Source organism: Ammodytes marinus (assembly GCF_949987685.1).
Source record: "Ammodytes marinus genome assembly, chromosome: 19".
In the NCBI taxonomy this organism is placed as follows: Eukaryota; Metazoa; Chordata; class Actinopteri; order Uranoscopiformes; family Ammodytidae; genus Ammodytes; species Ammodytes marinus.
The window spans coordinates 16,844,901-16,871,349 of NC_137223.1; the positions used below are offsets into that span (position 1 = coordinate 16,844,901).

Sequence of the window (26,449 nt, forward strand, 5' to 3'; positions counted from 1 at the left end):
CGTTGACCAGCAAATGTGATCCTCCTCAGCAACACAACATAAAAAAAATACTTTTGTCCTCTATCACTAGCAACAGTAGACTAGTTGTTTCAGGAATACATTGAAGGAAACTGTCTCCTACCCTAAGCCCGACACATATTGAGCCCACTATAACGGTATGTCCTAGGGTGGACACTTTGCCGCAACGGGATCCTTAATCTCCATGCCTTAGGCTATGATCACACACTGCTCCACCCTGGGTTTCCACAAATGATAAATCTTTTAATTTACCAAGTTTGGGGCACTTTTTTTGGGTTGACTGGGTGCCCAAGTCACGTGATACACTGTGGCCGCTATTTGTGTCACACATAGTAATATTGAAGGAACAGTTTGACAGCTTGGGAACTAAACAGGCAGAAATATGGTTAGTTTAGCATAAAGATTGGGAACAGAGGGTAACAGCTAGCCTGTTTTTGTTTGATGGTAGCAAAGTTAGCCTATGCCTCACTTATCAGAATACTTCAACATTGGGATGATCGGTAGCATATTTGTGAGGTCATTTGAAGCACCAGCCAGAAGCCTGTTAGTTTAAATCAGCATAAACTGGGGGAAGAGCTTCAAAATTCTGCCTGCCAGCATTTTAAAGCTAACTAATTTACACATTTTGTCTTATGTCCTTGGTAAACCAACATCTAAAAACGACACATTGTGGTAGCCCAGTACTTCACCTTCTGTAACATTGCATGTTGTATTTACACTTCAAGGTACAAGGTATTAATTAGTGAGCTTTAGAGGTGCTGGTTGGCAAATTGTGTTCCCTTCGGACAAACCCAGGCTAGCTGTTTCTCTTGCTTCTTGTCTTTGTGCTAAGATAAACTAGCCGTTTGCTGGCTGCAGCTTCATATTTGATGTAGACATGAGAGGGGTATCAATCTTCTTATCTCACTCTAGGCATAAAAGTAAAGTCGCATTTCTCCCAAATGTCAAACCATTTCCCCTTATTGTGAACTACAAACACAAGCATAATCTAGTAACACTTGACCCAGGGAGCTTAAATACTGCCACGCAATACTAGCACTGAAATGGGAGGATGTGGGAAGTATTATTATTGGTATCGATGAATCTTCCGTGCCGATCACCAAAGGAGAGCAGGCCTACAGCCATCTCGATCCCCTTAATAGTGGCACTAATGACGAGCTCCATTAGTATAATATATGCTTTTATCGCCGTGCCCTTAGATGACTGTAACGTTTCATTAGACGTGTCTGCCTCATATCTCACTTTGCACCCAGAGGAAACTGTGAAGGGATTAATTTTATGATGGACCCCCCTCATCCTCCTCCTGCCTCCCTCTCTCTCCTCCTCCTCTATACTCCTTCCCTCCTTCCCTCCCTCTCTCCCTCCCTTCTCAGCTCAGCTCCCAGCCACAGTCATGGGGACCCAGGAGGAATAGTGTCTTTGTCGTCCTGCCGTTTTTCGGAGTTGAGGAACAAGAGGAGTTTAATCCTCATTGTCCGGGAGACTGCAGAAGGTGAGGGGGGGTCCTCCGGCTGTAAAATGATCCAACTGGCCTCGGCTAATCCCCTCCTAACCCCCACTACTCCCGGCCCTGACCCCCCCTCCCATCCTAGTCTTAATTCACGCCCCTGTACTACCACAGTATCACACTATAAATAAAAACACACATCAACAAAATATATAACTGTGTTACGATGTACGATAAACAAAAAATTTGGCAATTTGTGGTACAAATCAACCACTTTGGAATGTTCAACTTCTGAGACATATGCAGGATGATAATGTCATTCATAGTTGCGCGGTAAGTGGTTTAGAGGGGTATGTTTAAGTGGGATTTAACTTAATCACCTACACATTGGCTTAATCAACTATAGTAACCCATCTTCCACTCTGGGGATCCTCACCACCAGAGGTGTCTAATCAACTGAGACAACCCCCGTGCACACACTTTTGTAATATGATACTGTACTGTGAGTGTTCTTGTTATTTACTTATAAAAATAAAAAGAGCCTTTGATTTTGTTCTTCTAACCATTTTGTTTATGAATGTGTGTCTTAGTGACAGAATATGAACAACAAACAGCCTTGTGTCATCATAAGCGTAAGTAGGAGTGATGATGTGAGTGGATGTGTGTTAAAGAGTTTGTGTCTGTGCATGAACGAGCGTACATGAGTGTTGGTTGAATAAAAATAAAAAGCAAATAATATGGCGAGGTTTTATTGTCCTTCTCGTTAGCTGAAGGATTATTTCCAGATCCGGCAGGACAGGGCTGGACATCTATTTGACGTTAAGTCCTTCTCTTACAAGACGGATGCTCTCCAGTCTGCACACATCTTCTCCTTTGAATTTTCCTACCTTGCATGGACCCCTCCCTCCCTCTCCATCTCTCGTTCTGTCTTTATTTCTCTTCTGTTCCTCTTTCTTTTTTTCGCCGCTCCTCGGTGAGTGACAGCTCAATACCCAGCTCTCCCAGGCTTATCTAGCCTCAGCAGATGGTTGACTTGGATCACTGTTCATACGCCACGATCTGGGCTGGTGATAAAGACTGTAACAGAGGGAATATATACTATCTCTCTCTCGCTGTCTCTTTCTTCCTTTTACTCCTTTTTTTCCTCACCTCCTTTTGCTACACAGTCTTTTTTCTCCTCTCCAACCTAACTCTCTTTCTATTCGCCGCTCTTTTTCCATTTTCTACCTGAACACGTCCACTCTTTCTCCTTGTCATGTCCTCCACCTTTCCCAACCGTGCTTTGTCCAGTCCCCTCCCTCAAGCCTCCCCTCTGTGTCTCCCTCCATCACTCCATCTCTGTGAATTGAATCTGGTGCTGCGTGATTGTCTCTGCTTCCCTGCTGGGCTGGCGCCTGTCTAAAGGGCCCCAGGACCCTCACACACTGAGGGTCTCCAGCCATGCCAGAGATGCCCTCTCTCTCTCTCCTCCTCCTCCTCTTCTCTCTCCTCCCATATCAGTTCATCTGGTCCATCTTCAACTCCACAGAAAAGAATAAAAAGGTCAAAATTGTGTCTTTTCTGGCTTGTCGCAACAAGTGCATAATTGACATACGCCTAATTAAAAAATATTCTGATGAATAAATTGTAAATGTATATCGAAGGTCCAATGGGTAACCAGGTATAACCTTCAAAGTGCTGCAGCCTCATGCTTCTCTAGGCTCACATCTGCCGTTTTCATTTACATGATCACTGCATTTAAACAACTGATGTTCTCTTCACAGGCTTGAATGGTCCGTTTTATGTTCACTTCACTTGTCAATTGGTCATTTGAAGTCCTCCTCACATGTTTTTTCTTTCTTTCATTCTTCATGGCCAACCCACAAAGCAAAACTAAAGGGTATAGCTGGATGAAAAAAGGGACTGAGGTTCGGGAGGGATATGAATGAGAACATAAAACTCAGCGCCTTGTATGGCTACTGGGGAAACGGAGTGGCAAAGACATCACTTGCCCACACAATACATTAGATCAGCCAGTGTAGTATGAGAGTAGCCTGGTCCTACCAGACCATCGTACCTAATTTCATTTGTACAGGTCTGGAATCGCTCAATTGACAAACGCTAACTCACTTGAAGGCTGGTGTCTGTTGAAGTTTAAAACTATTGGATATGCCCAGTGCCACTCTGGATCTGCCAACCAATCGCATAACGTTTGGTCGTGACGTGTCATGCGCCGGCTTCTGAGCCGCTCCCTCTATTCGCTGATTGGACAGCCAAAAATCTGGCTGAGAAAAACCTGTGAATATACCGCAGACCCAGACTGACTGCTGAAGGGAAATGGAAATTTAGCGGAAGTAGGTAGGCGGTCAGTGCCAGGATAATATGAGAGGGGGAAAGACGTGAAAGTAATCAGACAGGACTGTTCCATTTAGGAGAATGCAAAGACAAAAATGTCTCGAAGGATCGGACTCTCACCTTGCTGATAGTGCCTCACATCAGCATTAATTCATCGCTCAACAGGATAGTACTCTTTTTACGCTCATGCCTGTTCACTCCTTATGTTCACTTTGCCTCGCTCATTGGTTGTCTGTCTGTTGGTGGAGACGAGACGGTGTGGATCAGGTCCATCCTCTGGCAGCATCTGAAGTCCTCCTGAATCCACACAATTCATATCTTATTTTAGTATCTGCATGTAAACATTTAATCAATTATTGTATTCCTTTGTGATTTCCTATTGCTCTTTTCTGTACACGTGACATCTATTGCATGATGTCAGCCCTGGGACAGGGATCCCTTCCTCTGTCACTCTCCCTGAGATTTCTCAATTATTTCCCGTTCGAGTTTTTTTTTGTTTTTTCTTAGCTGAGCTAAGTGCAGAGGGTGTCATACTGTACGGAATGTGATGCCCACTGAGGCAAATGTCTATTTGTGATCTATACAAATCAAACTGATTTGATTTGATGATGAAATTAATCAAACAAGTACAATGATGCTGCTAAATCAGAACTGTGGAATCTGGCAGAAGCACCTGCATCCGTCCTGCCTGACCCGCTTTTGTTGTGGTCCGACCCCCTAACTTTAGCCCCTAATTAACCCAACAGAAACTAATTAAATACAGCTCTAGTGGACCAGACGCCAGACATAAGAAATAGGAGTGGATCGAGCCAATGTGACGGGGAGGAGTATGGAGAGAGAGGGGAGGGGGACATGATATCCAAAGTTTGGCCTCCTGCCCCTGAGACCGTTTCAGTTGACAGAAAGACGGGGAGAGAGATCTTGGATAGAGGAAGGTATTTTGGTGTCACTGTCAGCCCGGGTCGTGTTGCTGAGCTCCATTACTGACCTTATACTTCTTCACATGCTGTCTTTTTTTTCCAAGGTATTTTGGGTTCTTCTTCGTGATGAGTATGGTTGCCAACTGCTCTAATCACAAGCACACCAGTCACATGATGCAACTGACGCCCTGGAGATATTTGGAAAAGAGTAGAGACAGGATGGTGAGAGCCATGGAGAGAAAAGAACAGCGTAGAGTGAGAGGAGGAGGTGTTCGGGGCCGGGGTTGTGAGAAAGAAGATACATAAATATGGGTTTGAACCAGCCAAGTGTCACTGGCAAGACGCTGCTGCTCCTAGTCCCAGGCATAGCTCGCTAAGTGATAGAGAAAGTAATTAAGAGAAGCCTGTTCAAGTAGATAGGCCTGCAAAGGAGATTTGAAGAGGGGGAACTGATTGTGCATGTCTGATTCCAGCTCTTCAGAGAGTTCTCAGCCCCAAGGCTTAGCATTCAAAAGGGGCCGTCTCTCTCCCTGTCTATCGCTCCGTCTCGGCAACGTACGTCTACAGACAAAATAGGACTCTTTCCACATATTCAGCACACACATGTTCATGCAGTTGAAAGTAGGACAGGGAGCCTATCTTTACATGATGTAATAGAAACTATGGCTCAATGGCAGCGTTTTGTGTCTTCTTGCATCTATAGGAGGTTTAGAGCAGCGCTATTAGGCTTGAAAGTTTACACAATGTATTTTCCAAATAGCATTGGTGCATTGATACGCTTCAGGAACCAACAGAGTAAACCTGAGCCCAAGGACATGCTCCATCGCCCTGCAGACATAAGAAACTGTGTTGTCGTCGTCCTTGAGATCATTTCCTGAGAAATTTCACTAGCTCTTTTTTTTTTCTTTATTGTCCTATGAAACATGATTATATTTGAAAAAAAAAAAATCAAAAATATTCTCAATACATTTAATCTTTTTTCAGTTTAGAGCACAGCACCCAGTATTTTGGGGAGAAGTAAAAACAATGTGAAGCTATAGAAAACAACAACAGACAGACAGACATATCCTTAATAAAAAAATATTTGTTTAGTTAAAGTCGGCAGGAGGAGGCAGGGTTTTTTTTTTGTCAAACCTTATATACGTACATGACTGAATAGGTTGAACAGACCGACTTATTCTTTGGTCTTGTGTTTTCATGTGGGGATTAAAACCAAAACTGTGATCTAGTTGATCATTGAAAATCATCAACAACTCACACGTACGGTTTGTCTTTGGATACAACAACACTGCAAGTGTTTTGTGTGAGTGTCTAAAATGGGGGAAAATATGGACAATTTAATTGAAAGTAAATTAATCCATTGTGTTTGCGCTTTACAACTGTAAGCATGTAAGTTTGCACAGTAATTGGGAAAATAAAAAATACAATATAGGATAATTATTAAGTCTCACAGTCTGGATATTAGCCTACTCCAGATAAACGCACATAGGTCTACCTCTTAACTTACTTGTAGACCTACTTACTTTAGAGGATGATACCAGCAAACTGATCAGGTAAATGCCTAAATAGATTAGTTAATCCGCTGGCGACATCTACTGGAGAAAATAAATAAAATTAATATATCCGAATTAATCTTCAACTTGCCTCCCTCTGCTGGTAAGAAATTGGAAGAGCCAACATTTCTTGAATTTAGAAGTTTTTTGTTCCTTCCTAAATAAAACTTGAAACTGAGACATACGTCCAACATATGCCTACATGAGGCTATGATACAAATTCAATACAAAAAGTCCAAAAATATTTAGGTCTGATTGGTACAAAATGAAATGCAAACTGAGAAAACTTTCAACAGAACTGAAATTATTCCCGTCTCTCGTTTGGTCAATAATAATAGGCTACATGTATAGGCTACATTTTTCATGTCATGTGATCCCGCTCCAATATTACCAGTTTCCCTGTTCTTTGTCTGTTATTCCAATAGATAGTAGGCTATAGGTTATTCCTCTTTTATGTTATAAACTTTCCCTTACCTTTCATTTCAACACATCCGTCTTCGTAAATTCTGTGAAGGAACTTCCTAATACATTGTATTGTTGTTGTTGAAAATACTGAAGAGGAGAGAAGAGGACATTCCTTAATATAAATGTAAGAGAAATGCAGCAGCTTATTGACCCTTGATCCTGAAAATATCTGCATCTCTCATGCGTTACACCACTGTCGTAAAACGTTTCTGTATGCTGTTGCAATGGAGTTTGCTGCGACAGCACTTTACGGCAGCAGGGAAATCGGGAGAAAGCAGCGACAACCGTCGCCAGCGGATACGTTATCGCCTCAAAACCCCTCGGATTTATGTCATATTCGGTTAAGTAAATTATATATTGATTGTATATCTCTTTGCCTCGTGAATGACATTGTGTTCAACGTTTTCCACGCGTAAATCTCCACCTTAATGTTGTGGGATGGCCACAGTGCCGCCTGGGCCTAGTAGCGCACTGCCTGCCTCTCCGGCTGAAATTCCTCCTTTCCACGGGGCTGGGAGTGCGGAACCGGCGGGGGGAGACGGAGAGGCTGCCTGCCACAGAGAGGACTGTGTATTAGCCAACACAGGAAAGACGCCGCCGCCGCAAAGCGAAGTCAACTCGTCGGTCAAGAACAAGCAGAAAAACATGCTAGCGCAAGCTAGCCCATCGGCGCTGCACCTCAAAATGCAAGCGCGAGAGCAGCAGCAGCTCAACGGCTTGGCCATCTCGTCAGAGGACACTGACAGCCAACACCACACAGGGAGCCGGCCTGACAATCCGAGACCGTCCGTGGACAACTGTGACAGCAGTGGCAGCAGCGAGGAGGCTCCGGACGCCACAAACAATAGTGAGCATTGCCAACATGAAGGCCACAGCCCCTTCTCCAAAAACGGCCGTCACTCTCCCCTGATTAACAATAGCATGAACGGGATTCCGGGTTTTTCGAGAACCGAGGAGGACGAAGGTAAAGAGGAGAGTGACCACTCGGAGCCTCCGAGGCCGACGGACACTTCCGGGCCCGGCGGAGAGCCGCAGCCGCCGGTAGCGGAGCTGGCCCGGCTCGACCTCAGCGGCTCCCCGGGCCGAGCGGTCGAGGACAGCCACGGCATCCGCTATGTCCGCTACGAGTCCGAGCTGCAGATGCCGTGGATCATGAGACTGATCACCAAGGACTTGTCTGAGCCTTATTCAATTTACACGTACAGGTACTTCATCCACAACTGGCCGCAGCTCTGCTTTCTGGTGAGTGTGACACTGAAAACATCTCAATATGAAAAATTTTCTGTGTGTTCACTCTATACATTTTGCTCATCGAGTCAAAACATAATGTGAGCTGTCGTTCTATGCCTATTGACTTTAGTGACCTGAAGTTGCATAGCATTAATCGGTCAGGGTGTGACTGCACGCTCACAGCTTTCACCTGTCAGTGTCTCTCACAGGCAGCCAAACATAGTGCTGATATGCCATGAAGATAAGCATACACAGCTTAAACACACGGATGTAAATGTCTCACCTAAAGCACATTGCTTTGGAGTCTGCTGGGCAGCTACCACACCCATTTTTCTACCAAATAGCCTCTATCCTTGTCAGTACTGTGGCTCACAGTCCGAATTTAAAGCTGTCCAATTTTAAAAATGTTGAGCTGAAACGAATGTATGCCTTTAGTAGAACACTGAGGGGAGTGTTCAGTCAAATGTGTTCAGGAATTAAGGAGCTAGTGAAGTTATAAAACCTTCACGCACCAGTTCTAGTAGAGGCATGTAATGTGCTTCAATTTGATGTTTCCTCTTGCACCTGTGCTGACTTGTTAGTGTTTTCGTACTTTGAAAAAACATGGCCTTGTCTTTGTTTATCACCTGAGCCCTCAAGGTCATAAACTTCCCAATTCCAGTTTGTCTGGAAGGGCATGTGTGATGTAAGAGGAACTGCCATTAAATAAAGGTCAGAGGTCAGCTCAGAGCTACTGGAACTGGCAGGACGACAGCAATGATAAAGAAGCTGTTGCTATGCGTTTAGCTGCCACCCCAGTACACACTCAGAGGACCCCCTAACTGTGTGTGTGTGTGTGTGTGTGTGTGTGTGTGTGTGTGTGTGTGTGTGTGTGTGTGTGTGTGTGTGTGTGTGTGTGTGTGTGTGTGTGTGTGTGTGTGTGTGTGTGTGTGTGTGTGTGTGTGTGTGTGTGTGTGTGTGTGTGTGTGTGTGTGTGTGTCATAGGCCATGGTGGACCAAGAGTGTGTCGGAGCCATCGTTTGCAAGCTTGACATGCACAAGAAGATGTTCCGTCGCGGCTACATCGCCATGCTGGCAGTGGATTCGAAGCACAGAAGGAAAAGCATCGGTGAGAGCATAGACTCACAGAGCATGTCGCGCACAGAATAAGAACAAGTGGTGTAACAATTCTTTTGCACTTCTTTGACAACCAAAATGTTTTATGCAAATGCACTTTGAGATAAGTGGAGCACTCTGAGTCAACATGTACACTTCACTTCAAACAGAAGTGACATAATTTAAACTTTTTGCCATTCTTATGCTAACAAATGTCAAACCAGAAAAAAATAGAAAAACCCAGTGCTTTTAAATGAAACATTAGTTTGTTGATGTGCCTGCTGTCGCTGACATGGACTTCTGTTACAGGTACTAATCTGGTGAAAAAGGCCATCTATGCCATGGTGGAGGGTGACTGTGACGAGGTAAGACAAGTAAGACCCAAGTCCACTCAAGGATGTCTCAATCCATTCCTGTCTTCTCTTTTCAAACCATCTTTTAATAAGTTCTGAGAATATTTAGGATTTTGACAGAAGCCTAAAGCACACTGTTGCCTCGTTTTCACTGAGCAGCACAGTTCGGTTCGCCACGGTTACCATAGTCTGGCTTGTGTTGCAACTGCCGACAATATCCTTACTAGGTAGGTAGGGCTGCACAATATATCAAATTTTTATCACGATGACGTGTACAGGAATGTGCGATATTTGTGAGCGTGTGCTCCGCTGCGAAGCAAATCAATCACTCCCGAAACCACTCGCTGATCATGTGCCTGTCCATGCTCCAACCTGGCAACCCCATGCTCACAGAGAGCTGTCAATCAAAGTCCAGTGGCTCCGCCCCCAAAGGGTGAATAACTTTCTGCCCGCATAGATAGAAAGCACTCCACGAGCGAGCGGAAGCTGCTGCCTATCGTGCGAGCGAGAGCAGATATCTGCGCGTGTGAAATCACATACAGCCCCTGGTGTCTCTTTTTTGTGTGCGCCGGATTTATAACCCAATACTAACTCCATACAGTCAGTGTAGAAGAGGAAACTGGTGGATGTACCGTTACCGCGCTGATCTGCTAATGTCACTGGTTTCTTCTTTGACATGCACAGCAGCATACAGATCCCGGGAATAGAACAATGGCTTACACTCCGCTGGTGATGACACGTTAAACAGCTGTTGCTACCGGCGAATCGCGGCCATTAAATAACGTGCATAAATTATAACCTATTACAGCGATCGTGAAACTCTATGCACTTACTCACACAGGTGATGCAAAACAAATTCAGAAAAAGCACGTGGAATGATAGTTTACTGCAGCAACTTGCACGCTCACACACCAGAGAGAGAAAGAAAAGGAAACATCCCTAAACAGACGCTCCGGCTGACTGACGTCACCGCCGATAACTGGCAGTTATAATGTCACCCGCACTGAATAAAACACATCTTAAAACACTATAAGAAAATAACAAACACTGTAAACTATAAACTTTGAGGCCTTTTCTACAGTCAGTGCCTCTGTTTCACCGGCGTTCACACCACCTGTGTTGCTGAGTGTTACCTGCCCATTCCTGTGTCCGTCCTTTCAAATAAAATTCTGGCATGGTAGAGCCATATAGGTTGTGATTCATTTTGATAAGGCGCAGATCCTAGTATAAATATTTTAGTTATACATTTTGGCCACAATTTTATTTAGTTTAAAATCAAGTTTTATACACATCCATCATGCAGGTACAATGAATGGAGTAAAATAGTTTATATTTTGCTTCTAGGCGATGCAATGAGGTCAGGTGACTAAAAACCTTATTTGTCTGCAAAGATGTGTTATTTAACAGAAATGTAAAACAAGGAAAAGTTAAAGCAGTGCTCTGTGGATTTGATTTTGTGCAAAGTTTTGGTACAATATTTTGACATGTATTTTTCTTTGTGGAAATGCATGGATTTCAGGTTAATACTGAGGATACATTTTTTTATGCAAAAATGTGTACATTAGCAGGAATATTGCATAGTCAATCACATGGATATGAAAGCAGTGTTGTGTTTACGTGACAATCCAATACAAATATTTGACTCACTAAAATTACTGAATAATCGTGGTAAAATATTGTGATATCAATATTGACCAAAATAATCATGATAATCATTTTGGCCATAATACCCAGCCCTATGGGTAGGTGAGGTTTAATCCGGACAGTGATAGCCACGGTCAGAGTATACAGTTTGAGCCGTTGAACAACTACATAACTAGTGTGTAGCTCCACCATTTTGTGACGGCTTGGTACCAAAACGAAAGGGTCCCAAAAATAGGTACGGCTTGGTGCGTTTATTTTGGGACCAGCCCCAACTTTTGACATTGGAAAGGCAAATAAAACCATGCTCAATCGCACTGAACTGTGAGCCTGGCTCCGCCCGCCTACCTACTTCCGCTCAAATTTCATTTTCCCTTCAGTAGACAGTCTTGGGGTGCGGTGAATTTTTCCCTTTTCTCAGGAAAATCTACAGCCGTCCAATCGGCGAACAGAGCGATTGGCTGCGAACGATGACGTCGAAGTCGCGCTCCAGTTTCATTTGAATGCTGCGTTCCTTTATACTCGGAACTTGTTTACACTTAACGTGTGTGTTAGACACTTGAAGAAATACAACGTGATATTAGGTTTTGGTGTAATAAGCAGCAGCAAGTTAACTCATTGAACGTCGTCTAGACTACCAGCTGACCCCAAACTACACACAGAATCTACAGCCTTAGAGGTCATTTTCTCGGCTTTGCATACTTTAAGTTGTACAAAAGCCAGCTGACTCATGATAGTATCAGTAACAAGCTACCCCATGTTATTAAGACAGGTTTAGAGGTATGAGGGTCAGTAAGTTTTCTCTAGCGAGCTTAGCCTTGGATAATCAAACTTGCTATCAGTGAACTGAACCAGCAAAGATACAATTAATGTAGATCCAATGAAGCCAATATAAGCTCATTTCCATTATTGTTGACCCTTTTCCATTTTAAAAAGCTAAAATGTGCAGAACTACTGTTAGGGTCCACAACAACCAAATGTGTCTTTAGAAAAAAGAAAGGCATACAACAACGTAATGACATGGTCGCTGTGTGTGTCCCCAGGTTGTATTGGAGACTGAAATCACCAACAAATCAGCCCTGAAGCTGTACGAGAACTTGGGTTTTGTCAGAGACAAGCGGCTGTTCAGATATTACCTGAACGGAGTGGACGCGCTGCGGCTCAAACTGTGGCTCCGCTAGAGGAAAGAAGAAGAGGGGACAGGGGAAGACGGGACAGTGGGTGCTGTTCACCTCGTACACTATCAGCTTGACAGCCTCGGTTCTGCCTTGGTCATTTCACTCTTATACACACACACACACAGATACACCCACACACACACACCGGTGTACAAACATAAGCAGTATGCACATAGGTATGCATAGACACGCAAACACACCCTCTGTTTGTCCTCGACCTCCGAACAAGTGTTGTTTAGGCAGCGACCTGATGTTTCCACATGTTTCTTGTAAAGGGGCCCCTTTTTGTGACGAGGGTGGGGCCCAGTGAGGTTGGTCTCTGGGATGACCTTGACCTTTTGACCTTGGAACTTGGATGTGGTGTCGACCGGGGACGTCCATGCACCTCAAACGAAGACGTGCGTCTGAAAACCCCAGAGGACATGGCACCACACCAAATCCTCACGCAGAACACAGGACAAAAAAAAGGACTTTAAAGAAAAACACCACAAAGTGAAACAATGAAGCAGGGCGGTAAAAACAGACTGGGGAGAAAATATTTGTGGAGTTTATTTTTGTGTTTCTTTTTTAACCTTGTACGTCGGGAGCCTGGTGGAAAAATATAGTATGTATGACTGTGTGTTTGTACCTGCCTCGTGTTTTTTTTTTTTTTTTTTTTTTTTTTCTTCTCTTTGGGAGCATTCGGTGTGGTTTTGTGGGCATGTGTGTGTATGCAGCGTGATTGGTTTCACTGTGAGCGAGTGAACCTGTTGGTGTGACTGTTTGAGCGCATGTGTGGTGCGAATTGTTTTTTTGTTTTTTCCCATTGTGTCCAGATGGCGCAGCTGCTCCCATCACCTGCCTCAGCCTCCCGGACTGAAGCCTGTAAAGATGTGCATGCATTTGTTTTAATGCAAGTGCGGGGGTAAAGTGTGTGTGTGTGTGTGTGTGTGTGTGTGTGTGTGTGTGTGTGTGTGTGTGTGTGTGTGTGTGTGTGTGTGTGTGTGTGTGTGTGTGTGTGTGTGTGTGTGTGTGTGTGTGTGTGTGTGTGTGTGTGTGTGTGTGTGTGTGTGTTGATAAACCCAGTCTGCGACTAACCCTCAGAACCCCTTCCTTTGTTTTGGTGTAAGCATATTGGTGCAGAGCGGCTGATCGAAACAAATCACTCCATTAGCACTTCAAACTTTGCCCAGCTGGTGGATCTGTCACCTTTTCGCTTCAGTGTCCTTTGCTATTTCTTAGTATGTGTGAGTAGTTTAACTTTTTTTCCAGAGCAATTTTCTCTCCCAATTGCACTGCCAGCTGCTGCAAACCTCACTTAAAGGAGAAAATTAAGTCTTTTTTCCAAGAGACAACTTGCCAACGGTGATGTGGTCATATGTGTCCTAGCCGTCAACAGTTTACTCCTTTTTATTTTTAGATAATTGGTCTGTTTCTCCTCATAGCAAGTGCCACTCAATCCATCAGCACTCTTAAGCCACAACTGCAGTGATGAGCTTTAACAAGGTGTCATGCTGCAGGCTAGGCCCAGTTACATATGCTGGATTCCTGTTTTGAGTATGCTGTGTGCATGTGTGGGTTGGTTTATCTCTTGATTTAAAAAAAAAAAAAAAAAAAAAGGAAAAATAGACAAGTATTCTTAACAAATTTATATTTTACTCTTGTGTTCGCTCTTCAGTTTATTTAGATTGTCAACTATACACCTGCATAACCTTGTGCTGCTTAGAAGCGTCTTGAGTCCATGATGCACTTCCCAGGTGCGCTAACTCGATGCACAACCCACCTCGCTAACGTTTAAAGATCTCCATCCTGAAAGGTGTCATTGAGCTAACCCGGACTGACCAATTCCACACTAAATATGGCAAAGAAAGTTTGTTGCAGCCGAGTTTCTGTTTCTTCTTTTTAAAAAAAAGTAAAATGAACAAAGGTCAGATGCACTTCTTTGGAAAATCGCTGCCGTGTGTATGTGTGAATGTGTGTTTAGTTTATTTTGACAACGGTGTGGATCTCTACTGCAAGACTTTCATTTCTCTACTTTCAGAGGCCCTGCACAGGAAGCCTTTTGAGGTGCTGTGTCTTTCTCCAGCCTTATAAGTATAACAGGAAGGAACAAATCACACTTTTTTGTGTATGTTTAAGCTTCCCAGGAACCCCAAGTGAGCGCTCAATGCAATAGAAAGGGCAGGAGACGGGTTTGGTTGATGGCTGAGAGCAGAATAATAAACCCAAAATTTGTTATGATTTTTTTTATTGTCAAATTGGAAAAAAACAACCTGCTCCACTCGGTGTAAATGCAATTTTAAGTCAATTTTAGTTTCCCTTGTGGCGTCTCAAATTATGCAATTGGACATCTGTTTGCTTGAATGCTGTCTACAATAGTCAGAGTGGAGAGTGCACCGCAAGACACTGCCATGTTGCACGCAATCGGAGTGAAATATTGACAAGAGAACAAACGTCTTAAACAAACATTCTCACCAGTCTCTCTGACCGACGCTAAGGACCCTTATCATGTGTTTGGTTTAGTTCCCTGCTCAGCAGAGCATTAGATGTGTCAACCCAGGAGCCCTGAACTGAAAGGAAGTGTAGATGTTTACAGAGTTGCCACCCTTGTAACATCCTGTGTATGTAAGTTAGTGTCTTTGCATTTGGAGCAATGGATCAGATGAGCTATTTTTCTTTATTTTTTTTGTGTCTGATTTGTATACGAGTGTTGTTCTATTCATTGGATATATTAAGAGCATGTGTTTTTTTTTTTTTTTGTTTTTTTTTTGTGAATCATCTGTTTGGGAGGGGTGGTTTTGGGGTTGATTTATCAAATTTAATTTTAAATTTTTATTTCTGTGCTATTTAAGCCCATCCAGAGGTGCAATGAGAAATATGAGCAGTTCATAGTGGGCATACAAAAAAAAAAAAAAAAAAAAAACGCTCTAGACATTTACATTATCACCCTGTGTAAACTTATCCTGGTTTATTTTTGAGATTTAAATATTCAGTCCCTGTGTTGGACCCCCTCTTCTGTGTCCCCTCACTGTCCCGCCTTTTCCTTATTTTACACAGTGACTACTGATGGGTGAAAGGACATAAGAAACACCAATATCGCTCGTTCAGACCAGCTGTCAGTGTGAGGAGATGTTTTTAGAAAGAGTCTGTTCTCAACCTTTTTTTTTTTGTACTCCTGTGAAACTCTGGCAGTTCCATTAAGTATATGGGCATTACAGCCGGCCTCAAAGAGCCAAAGGGCTCCGTTTAGCTCGTGACCACTGACCTAAGGGCTCCGTCATCTATATCAGTTTGTAGCCATGGCTTGTGGTGTTGGAATAATTTAAGACTTGACATGCCACTTCAGTGTTCACAGATTTCGAAAGCAGTCCCCCCCCCCCTCTCCCCGCTCTGCTACCCCGGTAGTTTACACTAACAATCACAACCCGACTTATCTCTGTCCTCACCTGGGCTGACATCTGCCATGCTACATTTAGAGTGTTACAATCATAAAGTCCCCACAGAAACCAGTGTGTTGCTCAGATAAATAACATATGTCTTTGCTGCGCCACAAAAGCTGTCGTCTCTACAACCCAGCCACCAACCAACCACAGGGGCTTCCTGCGGTCTTTTCAGGGCGTCCAGCAAGTGTGGCAAGGGGAGAGCAAAAGGTTTTTTTGCATGTCAGATTTCTGTTTCCTCTTCCCTGTCCCCTCTCTTGATTTTGATCTGGAAATGTCCGATAGCTTTTATTTAATGTGGAAAAAGAACACAGAAATAAATTATTTGATTTTTTTAATGCTGTAAACTGGGTTATCTTGTCTGCCGTTTGTGGTTTTCATTTAAAACATAATTCACATCTGAGCTGTTATAAGAGTCACAATCAGACATCTTAAGAGAGTTGTTTATTTGATCACATTTTATATCATATGTTCATAAAGAGACAAAAAATGCGTCCACTATTTTACATCACACTTACCCTAAAATAGTATTATTGCATATAGACAGGCAGTTGTACATTAAGCATATCAGATGGCTCATGAATTTACGCAAAATAGATTTTCTTGAAACAAGGCAAGACATTGGTGATACAAACATGGCTCAGATTAATAACATTCCAGTATTCGTTGCATCATTTCTGTCTTAACCACGGTAAGAGGTTATTAAATGATTGATCTGACTTTCTTCCAAAGGGTCAGGACTTTATCTGACTACAGCGTAACATTCTTGAGCCAAATGTTTCGGCCAAAACGTCTCTTTTATCTGTCCCTGTCTGAGCCAGATTACCACACAGAAACCACTACTGTGCAAAATTGAGAAAAATATACATAAAGAAAGCAAATGCTCCTGAAAATATTAACTTCTGCCCCAGTTTCCTCAATGTTTGTGCTTCCCAGCCAACAGAAACATTTCATTAGATATCAGTCCCTGCACTAAAAAAAACATTTTGTAAGTGGCTAAAGAATGAATATCGGAGTTAAATTGTACATTGAACCCTGTTTTATGCTACATACCTTGTAGGATAATAGTATTTTGTATGTTCCTCTTACATTAACTTTTATGAACAAATTTCTTTGACTAAAACATTTACATTTACACAATGTCACATATAAATGAAGCTTTAATTCAAATGGATTGTACTTAAACTAAAGGTTTCTAAATTGTGTGGAAATCTTGCTTAAAGGAGTGGTTCAGTTTAATTTGGGAAATCATTTGTATTTGCTTTTTCTAAGAGTTAGATGAGAAGATCAATACCTCACTTATGTCTTTTAAATATTAGGTTAAGCTTACATCCAAGAGGTTCTTAGCATAGTTTAGCATAAAGGGTGGAAAAGAATGGGAGGATCCAGCAGTTGTTAAGTGTTAGCCATTGGATGGAAACCAGCGGATACTCCAGGAAGCCACTGGTTCCAGCCAATTAATAGTTTCAAACTATTAATTGGCTTTCTCAGTCCAAAGTCTGTCTACCAACAAGAACTATCCCAAACGGTTTGGGAAAGTTCTTGTCGGTAGGCAGGCTTTGGACTGAGCAGGGCTTGCGGTCTCCCCATAGTCCTGATGCTAAATTATGCTAACCGGCTGCTATCTCCTGTTAACAAAGTGTATCCATCCATTCTCTCATCTAACTCCCCAAGATTCCAAAATGTTAAACAGTTAATTTTAAATATCTTAGATGTGCTGCAATTAATAATAGGCTACATTATTTACACTATAACACGACTGACCAGTGGTCAGCTACAGATACAGTATGTATATTTACATTGATCATGTTATTTAACTCTTCTACAGCCCTTTTTTTATTACTTGACAGTAAACTCGCTCGTCCACACTTTCTCCCCTCAATGCCACAAAGCCAGAACCTCAGTTTACTCTGATCTTGCAAATGACCCGGTTAATGCATCCAGTTTCTCCGAGCAGCAATGTTAAATTTATGTCAAATTGCATCACGCCAGCCCTGTCAAGCCATTAGAGTCAACATCACCTGACAACATTCAGAAAAGTGCTCACATTGGTACTTGAAGAGAGGGTTTAGGGGGGGACAAAGCTGACCATTGTGCAGCCTGTGCAAATTGTGCCCTAGTAGTCACACTCTGTGGATCAGATGAGTCATAGATGATAGATGCGGTAGTCATGGCGATGGGGTAGCTGGCTGAGCCTTCCTTTCCAGGAGAGTCAGCCATTGGTCACAGAGAAACAAGGAGACTTGAAGAGGTCTCATCAGAACTCATCCTCAGAGCTGTCTGCCAGCAACATGGCCTGGTCCTGGCGGCTGGTCCCAGGCTCTCCAGGTTGCTGGGGAGGAAAGAGTACACTTAACACTCAATACATGATCAATCCTCAATAACTGTAACAAGTGAAATCAAGTGATGAATACGAGTAGGGTATTGACCTCTGGCTGTCTGACCTTCCTCCTCTGGTGCTTGAAGCTGTTCCTGCGCTTGCGGTGAATCATCCTGATGCTATAGAGAGCACCAACGATTAGCAGGGCCCCGGTGATGCCAATGCCCACGGGGGCCAACATCCCAGACACGTATCCCGCCTGTCAAAAGGTTGGAGACACAGTATACATGTCTAATCCATGTCCCTCAAGTGTGTGAGTGTGACTGCCTGGGTCGTGTGTTGCGGATTAAAGGTGTAGTCAGTGATTCTGAAGGATGCTTTTTGTCATAATGACTAGATCTGCTACCAGCAGGTAGTCTACTGTGTGTGCACTCATAAAAAATCTGATGTTAATATCCTAGGGTGTGTAAACGTACAAAAATGGGTCGACCGTAACTAGCAACATTCCCGTTCGCAGCACTTACTGTAAATTGTTTATCAACACTGGATTATTTTTCAGCGCACACAGAGTACAGACTGGTGATCGTGAAGAGATATTCACTGATTTTGACAACAAGCATTCTCCAGAATTGTTTACTCCACCTTTAATACATACACGTGTGATGCTCTCGTGACAATACACGGCAGGAGGATGGCGCACGTGTGTGTAATTGACTCAAAATTAACTTCAGTGCCCATGTTCATAATGATGTGTTTTATTTTTGTTTAGACAACAATGGAAGGATACACTATACCTGTTGGTTAATTGTTTGGTTTGATTATTACATGGGAATCGCTGACAATAGGGCCATTATAGAATATTGCCAGCGTCATCCCAAATACAGCTCAGTGAAGGACACTGGTGTTTTACGTTGTGACAACCAAGCTTTTCTCTTTGGACAGGAGGGGGCAGTCTTACCTTCTCTCTGATCAGCTCCACCCAGCTCCGCACTGGAAGGAAAAAGAAGCCATAGATTAAGCCAGGCAGGGCAACAACCTACAAAACAAGTTTGTTAATCCGAATCTTTATGGTCACTTTAATTAAGACCATGAATGAATGTATGAGCTTTAAAATACACTCACAAAAAAAAGATTAGGCTATTTAAATATCATGCTCTCATACTCAGGCCCTGGTTGCGTTGTACCCAGACAGGAGGTGGAGGGATGATGCTGTATGGAGGCTGTGTTGAGGACGCTTTAGGTGTTTCTGTCAGGTCTTCATCGCTTTCGACAGATTCCTCAGAATTCTCGTCATCCTCGTCTTCATCCGTCTCCTCTGCGGGGAATAAAAAAGATCTTTGCCGGAGCCAAGTAGGAATGCTCACGATTCTGACTGAAAAATCAAACAATTAAGATTAATAAAATGAAATCATTTTTCCAGCTCTCCTTACCAGGCCCGGTTCTAGACAGTTAGATTAGGGTGGGCCTGTAGAAATTTTAGGTGGGCACACTGGGCAGAGATACCGAAGATGCGAGTGTGCACAGAGCACGCGAGCAGATTTTTTTTGCCCTTGTAAGATCTCTGCGTCTGCTTTTTGGCACATTTACTGTGAATTGTGATTCTTGCATGTTTTTTTTCAAAATGTTTATGAATAACATATAATATACATTATATACAACATAATGTGTTTAATCGCAGTATTAACTGTAGGAAGCCTGAGCTTATAGAAGAGAAAGCTTTGGGACTGGGCAACCTGGATGGTGGTAGTCCAGAGCTTTATACTATACACGACACTATATAGATATATAGTCTTTCCACTATTGCCTCCGATGTCCAGCTGGGTGAAAATAGTAACCAGATTTTTTTTAACCTTTTTTTAAAGTGAAATGCATGAATCTGGTGCACTTTGAGAGGAAAATTAAGAGGCTAAATCTGAGGAATTTTGTGTTAACAAATAATTTGGAGACACTGGGTCGGATGAATTAGAAGCTATTGAAGAAAGACACATGGATTTTCCATAGAAATACAAATTTGAAATAAAATGTAATGCAGGGTCCTCTGGGATGGGCTTGGTGCTCTTTTTCTTTTACGGGACATATTTTTCTGTAATATAATGAATGAATTTAAATGCAGTGAGAGAAACGAAGCAGAAGAACTCTGTTGTCCAGTTATCTTTTTTTCCACAGACGAGGCTGAAATAGGCTATAGACTACAGTATACACAGTGTATAGGCAACTGAGGGCAGCCCCATTTTCAAATATTTTTAAATAAACTTGATACACACTGTGCATGCCATGGACTTGAACGTGACGTGATCAGTTAACCTCGGATTACCTCCCAGATGAACTGATTCAATTATTAAGCTATTAACTATCTACCAAAACATTGTATTCCTTTTATTGTATGATAATTTACATTTACATAATATGATGTTAATATCAAACACACAAACTAAAAACCCTAAGCAACCGCTCATTTCGCTTATGCCTCGGGTCGGCTCTGCTGACAAGTGACCACTATAAGCGGGTGGGTAACTTGGAGGCAGGCTGTCCTGCCCACCCAATAATACAATTAGAAGCAATGAATGGGAATGGTATATTCTTTAGTATTAATTAATTGTCTGAATTTTATTTGACATTTTCTTGGACAGCGAATGAACAGGTCCGTCCGATAGTGGGTCTGGACTTCCACCTAAAAAAATAAAAAAATTGATTGGGTGGGCACAGCCCACATTTGGGTGGGCACGGCCCACCCTGGCCCCTGGCTACCGCCGGCCCTGCTCCTTACCCTCAGACTCCATCTCCTCTAACCCCGATCTGGACTTGTGCACCATGTGATGGGTTGCCTTGGTTACCGTTGTCATAGCATGCTGGAAGGATGAGAAGGAGGGGCCAGTGGTAGGCCCGTTGTCTTCGTGGTTAAGTGTCCTCACGGCACCTACACGTCGCAAATCAAATGGCAAGAGGAGAAAGCAGGACAAGTGAAGGGTGTTTTTACTCACTGTGTTTGCCAATAAAGGCCCATATTGACATTAATACAGTGTGAGAGTAAACTATGCCTGATTAGACTTTGGGTGAACTGTATGCCTATTTGTTGTGTTTCAGAGGATTCCTTAGTCTCCTCCATTATCCTACCAACCAAGACACATTAATGCATGTTCATGATGAATCCACGAGCAAGTTTCAAGTCTCTAAAAGTCCACATCAATAGCCTACTGAAGGAATTCACGTAACAGGTAAAACGTATTCTATCCGACTAAAGAAATGTGACAATGGCGCTGCACTATCATAATGCATTGTGCCGCTTTAATTCTCCTTTCACCTGGATAATCTCATACAAATGTAGGCCTGTAGTATAAAGTAAACCAGGGATGTTGATACACATACTGAAATGGGTAACTCCATCACTCAGGATTTATGACTCCTACTGTGTAGCCTATTCTTTGGGAAATGGTCAGCTGTTGCGTGGCATAAAGGCAAAATAATTCAAACACAGCATTTACTAAATGGTTGCATAGAGCATTAGGTTACTTATGCTGTCATGAGTTTCATTCATTCTTGCTTCATTGCCTCCCTCACCTCTCTCCCGATGATCCTCGGTATCGGCTGGCCTCTGTGGCACAGCGGGGCCTGAGATGCTGCGGGGCTCCAGGAGCTCAGCGCCGGACGTCTGCCAGGGTGAGGTCCAGTCTGGCACCAGCAAAGGTGTGACATGTGAGGGACCATCGCTGTCTGTCTCCACGGTGACCCGCAACCGCTCCAGGTCTGCCTCTGAAACAGGCATTCCTCCGGTCGCCACGGCAGCAGGGGGCCCAGATGTGACCGCCTCCGGCGTGACATCCTCGAAAGGCTCAAAGATGAGCGGAAGAGCCTCCGATGACATGGTGCCCTCTGTGGCTTCATCCTGAGACAGGGGGGCCGCCGTGTCCACTGTGATTTGTGTCAACACAAGCACAAAGACGGAATGAGGGTCAGGGTGTGTTAGTGTGTGGTAGGCCTCTTTCATTTTCAAAAGGGCAGCGTTGTTTGGACATTCCGGGAAAAAGCTAAATACCGCAGCCAGAAAATGTGATATCTGTGATCATGCTTAAGGCTCAGTTCAGTGAGCAAAGTGGGGCAAATGAACGAGGACAAGTGGAAGTTCATGCAGTTTCTTAACACACAACTGCTGACAGCTAAAATGAATGAAAAGCTATTTTGCAAAGCAGAAACTGCATGCGGCATATAGATCTGAAGTATTTATGACAGAATGCAACCTCTTTGGACATGCAGTTCTCTCATTAGCGGTCTCTCACAGCCAAGTTCACAGTTCAGCTAACTAAGACAAAGTGAAAGGAGGATTGCACGGTTATTTCTAGATAAAAGAAGAAAGGGGGGGGCGGCTGTCGCAGGGAATACTACAACTCTCTCAGATGTTTCCTTTGGTCCTAAGCACTTCTAAAGGAGGCTGGGAAATGCCTATGGAGCCGGCAATCCTTTTACATAATGCCGTTTTGGGAATTGAGTTTCAGCTTTTTTTTGTCAGCGTCCTTTCTGCTGGGAGGAAGCTTCATCAAACAGACAATCCCCAAATGGACGGCAGGAACACATATTGGCTCAGGTAGACTCCTTTAATCCTGTTCCCTCTCCTGCCTCACTGGATAATAACCTGCATGGTTCCTTACAATAGTCTGTGTGGGAAAGAAAGAGATTAGTTTTCCCCTTTTTTTGGTTCGAGGCTGGGGTGTATACAGATAAGATATATAGAGAGAGTGGTTGAATCCTCCAGCACTTGTATAACACAGCCCTGGCACCAGCTCTTTCCTGGCAGTCGTATGTGTTCTCTTTTTATCTTTTTTCAGACTGGAGTCAGGAATAGAAAGTAATTAGACTGCCACGAGTCCCAGCTGTGGTTCACAGTGGAGCGTGGAAAAGCAGGGCGCCTTTCTTTGCCAATCATCAAAGGCAATCTCTGCCATAAGAGTCATCGCCTTCATTTCCGCCTCACTTTTTTTTATTTTTAAATGAAGCTTCCTGCAACCTGCGCTTCTGGAGAATGCTTGTGGACGGAATCACTTTCTGTCAAAATGAGGTTCAGGGGGCGTCTTTAGCTCAGTTGGTAAGGCGTCCCCCTCCCGGGCCGGGCCCAGCAGCAGACCCGGGTTCGATTCCCACCCGCGGTCGTTCTCTGCATGTCACTCCCCTCTCTGCCCCATTTCACCTCTGTCTCTCTGCACTGTCAATAAAGCATAAAAATGCCCAAAAAATATCTTTAAATAAATAAAATAAAAAAAAAATTAGGTTCACGCTCCGTAACACGTCAGTATTGTGTGTGCACTGAAAAAAAAATCCAGGGTTAATACACATCCTCAGCTATATAAAAGAGCATGTTGCTAACTATGGTGGGCCCCCTTTGTTCACATTCCTTTTGTTTAAATACACGATTTTAGAGCCTAGACTGTATTGACACCAGATTTTCTTTCAGCGCACACACAGTACAGACATGTATCAGATCGTGAAGAGGTATTCTCTGATTTAGACAAACAGTGGTTTTGACAACAATCGTTCTCCAAAATCACTGATTACAACATTAATCTGCAACTCTAGGTAGTCCTTAACAGAGAACCCATGCACTCTTGAGGAACATGGATTGGACAAGTATACTGTCTCTCCACCTATATGACAGGCAAGTGATTTCGACAACAAGCGTTCTCTCGAATCGCTGACTTCACCTTAAAGTTTAGACACGTTGAAAAAATTACTAAAAAAGGCTTGGACAAAAGGTTTTTCCCCAATGATCCATGCTTGTGCATTTTTAATTGCAATTTTTTACTCACCTACACCGGGCCTCGCTGCCTCAGTCCAAAGGCTTTCTGGACCATCCTCTCTGGGCATCAGGTTTGGACCCATTTCAGGTAACAGGGAGTCTGGGATGGAGGATATCGTAGCTCCATCATGGCCCCAAACTGACAAAGGCGTGGAGGTCCGATGGGAGACAAAGGCGGGGACGGGACTGTCGGAGGTCAGTGTTTGGATCCGCACTCCAGGATTTTGAGGTTCTGTAGAGGATGGCAAACTTGTTTCGGGGTCTTTATCCTGGAGAGAATCGCCCAGACCAGGGGGTTTTGTTCTGTACTCCGATCCTCTGTCTTTGCTCAGCTTTGGTGGTGCTGTGGGGACGGCTATAAATCTATCTGGATGGGATGTTTCCTTGTCTAAGCGCTTCCTCCCATCTGTAGGACTAAATATAGACTCATCGGTGGCAGGTATGTCCTCCTTTTTACCCTCTGCATCCATAGGCAGTGGTGGAGCTGCCTCCGACTGTCTTTGAGTGTCTCCCATCTCAGATTTACTCCCAGACTTCTTAACCTCTCTCCTCCGGCTCCATGCCTCTCCACCGGCCTCGCTCGGCCCAGAATTGTCTCCGTTTTCAGTCCTCGTCGCTGGAGCTATCCCCCCGGGGCGTCCATGTGGGCGAGCCCCTCCTACCGCGCCTAAATCCAACATCAGCACATGTTCTGTGTCTACATGTGTGGTGTGCACTGACCCAACAGTTGACACTGAGCTGGCACACTGGCCGGCACAGTCGCTGTCCAGTGCGGGACTGAAGTTGGGCAGGTGGACGGAGGCTCCATAGACACACAGACAGGTCCCGGTCAGGAGGAGGCCACGAAGGAAGGTCCCAAACATCAGCATCTCTGTCTCGTCTCAGGGCCTGCTGAGAGTGGACGCAGATAACAAATCAAATCAGTTTTAATTTATATAGCCCTGTAAGCCTTTTGCCTCAGTGGGCTTCATAGTCCGTACACAATTATGACACCCTCTCCCCATAGACCCTAAGCTTGATTGAAGAAAAACTTGCAGCAAAAATGGGGGGGGGGAATGTTGAGAAACCTCTGGGACAAATGCTTACAGGTCTATATATAGATGTGTGACCACCACATGCCTGCCTTGTAACCTTGCCACTCTGCAGGCATGTAGACGGGCAAAGCAGAGGTGGCAGTGTATGTGAGGGAAGATAGGCGCACACTGGGAAAAATACAAAGGCATCCACCTGCAGATTAAAGGGTCAGAGGGTCAGAAGGTAAAGTACATTTCATTTGATAACTTAAGCCTGTGATAACCACAGAAAACAGGACTAACTGTGCCGTCCAATTGCTTTGATGCTGCAGTTGCATCGCGTTGAATAAGGATGAAATTCCTCAGACTCTCCTGCTCATATTGTATAAATAGAAGGTAATGCTGGGCATAACACAAGCAGGCGATCACACACACACACACACACACACACACACACATAGAGGGAGAGTGACAAACAGAAAAGAGAGAGAGCAAGTGGTGGGGAGATCTGACACAGCAATCCTCAGCACCCCTCCGCACTCACCTATAAATAGCACCAGGCTTTCTATCCTAGGATCCTCTACGGATGGCTCTGTGACTGTGAGTGTTACGGTTTTACATTGAACAGACCTGCATCTCTCTAAAAAGAGGGCAATTTTTAAACAGAATGCATGTAATCAATCAATCACCTGCTGTGGGGACAGGAGGAGAAGCGACACGTAGCGTTAAGGGTGTCACCCTTTCGTGTTGCTCTCGTCAGACAGACGGCTGACACAAACCAGCATCCAGCCACACATGATGCACAGTCCAACAATGTCACAATAACCCACTTTTTTCTCCTTACCTGGTGCGATCAATAAAGTTAACGCACACAGCCGGAGCGCTCGTGCAGTCCACCACCTCGAGCATCTTTGGGCTGTAAACATATTCACACTGCGGTGTGTTGACTCACATTTCTCCAATCTGTCCGCACGGATATTCCATACCGGAGCTAATCGTAACATAATGCATCCCCACAAATCGCAGCATCAGTCACATACTGGCACGAAATGCACATAAGGTGACCGTTAAAGTCGCGTGAGGCTAAAGAAAATAAATTAATAAATGCTGCCTTTTACCTTCAAGAGTTCATGATAGATCGGCCGGCGCGAGCGAAGGACGCAGGGCTACTCTTGAAGCGTGCAAAGGCAAATGCAGTTCGCTCGGATACAAATCCAGCAGAGTGTAGGCTAGTTTGGAGAAGCTGATGGAGAAGCTTGTTGTTGTGCAGCTCAGCGTCACTGACTGGAAGACTCTTCTCTACGTATGTCCGCGTGCTTCAGATGCGCTGCCACCAATTGCACATCAAATCTGTGCAGGATCAGATGTGTTCCAACTGACGACTTGGGCATATGATAACCAAGCTGTTGCCTTCATCTGCATCTATTGCCTAGTCATTTTGCACTGACTTCATTGATATCATATTTATAGATATCAATTGTGTGTGTGTGTGTGTGTGTGTGTGTGTGTGTGTGTGTGTGTGTGTGTGTGTGTGTGTGTGTGTGTGTGTGTGTGTGTGTGTGTGTTTTAAATGTATTTCCCAAAGGGCCACACGAGGCTCCATGTGGTGCTGAATGGACAGCTCCTTGCCCTCAAGTTGCTCCCTGCGCCTGCTGCTCACAAAGAAGCCGAAAGCACA

The 26,449-nt window shown here is 43.9% G+C and overlaps 1 protein-coding gene across 2 annotated transcripts; it reads left to right on the forward strand.

The window, feature by feature from the left end:
• Positions 1-6,983: 6,983 nt before the first annotated feature.
• naa30 (N-alpha-acetyltransferase 30, NatC catalytic subunit) lies at positions 6,984-15,991 on the forward strand. 2 transcript variants are annotated; one of them, XM_080047610.1, is made up of 4 exons: positions 6,984-7,979; positions 8,952-9,075; positions 9,372-9,436; positions 12,100-15,991. In XM_080047610.1, exons 1-4 carry the CDS (start codon positions 7,176-7,178, stop codon positions 12,235-12,237), a joined length of 1,131 nt encoding a protein of 376 aa, XP_079903736.1. In that variant the 5' UTR covers positions 6,984-7,175; the 3' UTR covers positions 12,238-15,991. The 2 variants fall into 2 exon arrangements, with proteins under 2 accessions (XP_079903736.1, XP_079903737.1); XM_080047611.1 differs by having other exon boundaries at positions 9,372-9,427.
• The last annotated feature ends 10,458 nt before the right edge of the window (positions 15,992-26,449 follow it).

Coding starts and splice junctions, on each gene's coding strand:
- naa30 (XM_080047610.1), top strand. CDS start 7,176: ATGGCCACAGTGCCGCCTGGGCCTAGTAGCGCACTGCCTGCCTCTCCG. Junction 9,076..9,371: donor GCACAGAAGGAAAAGCATCG/GTGAGAGCATAG, acceptor CTTCTGTTACAG/GTACTAATCTGGTGAAAAAG. Junction 9,437..12,099: donor ACTGTGACGAGGTAAGACAA/GTAAGACCCAAG, acceptor GTGTGTCCCCAG/GTTGTATTGGAGACTGAAAT.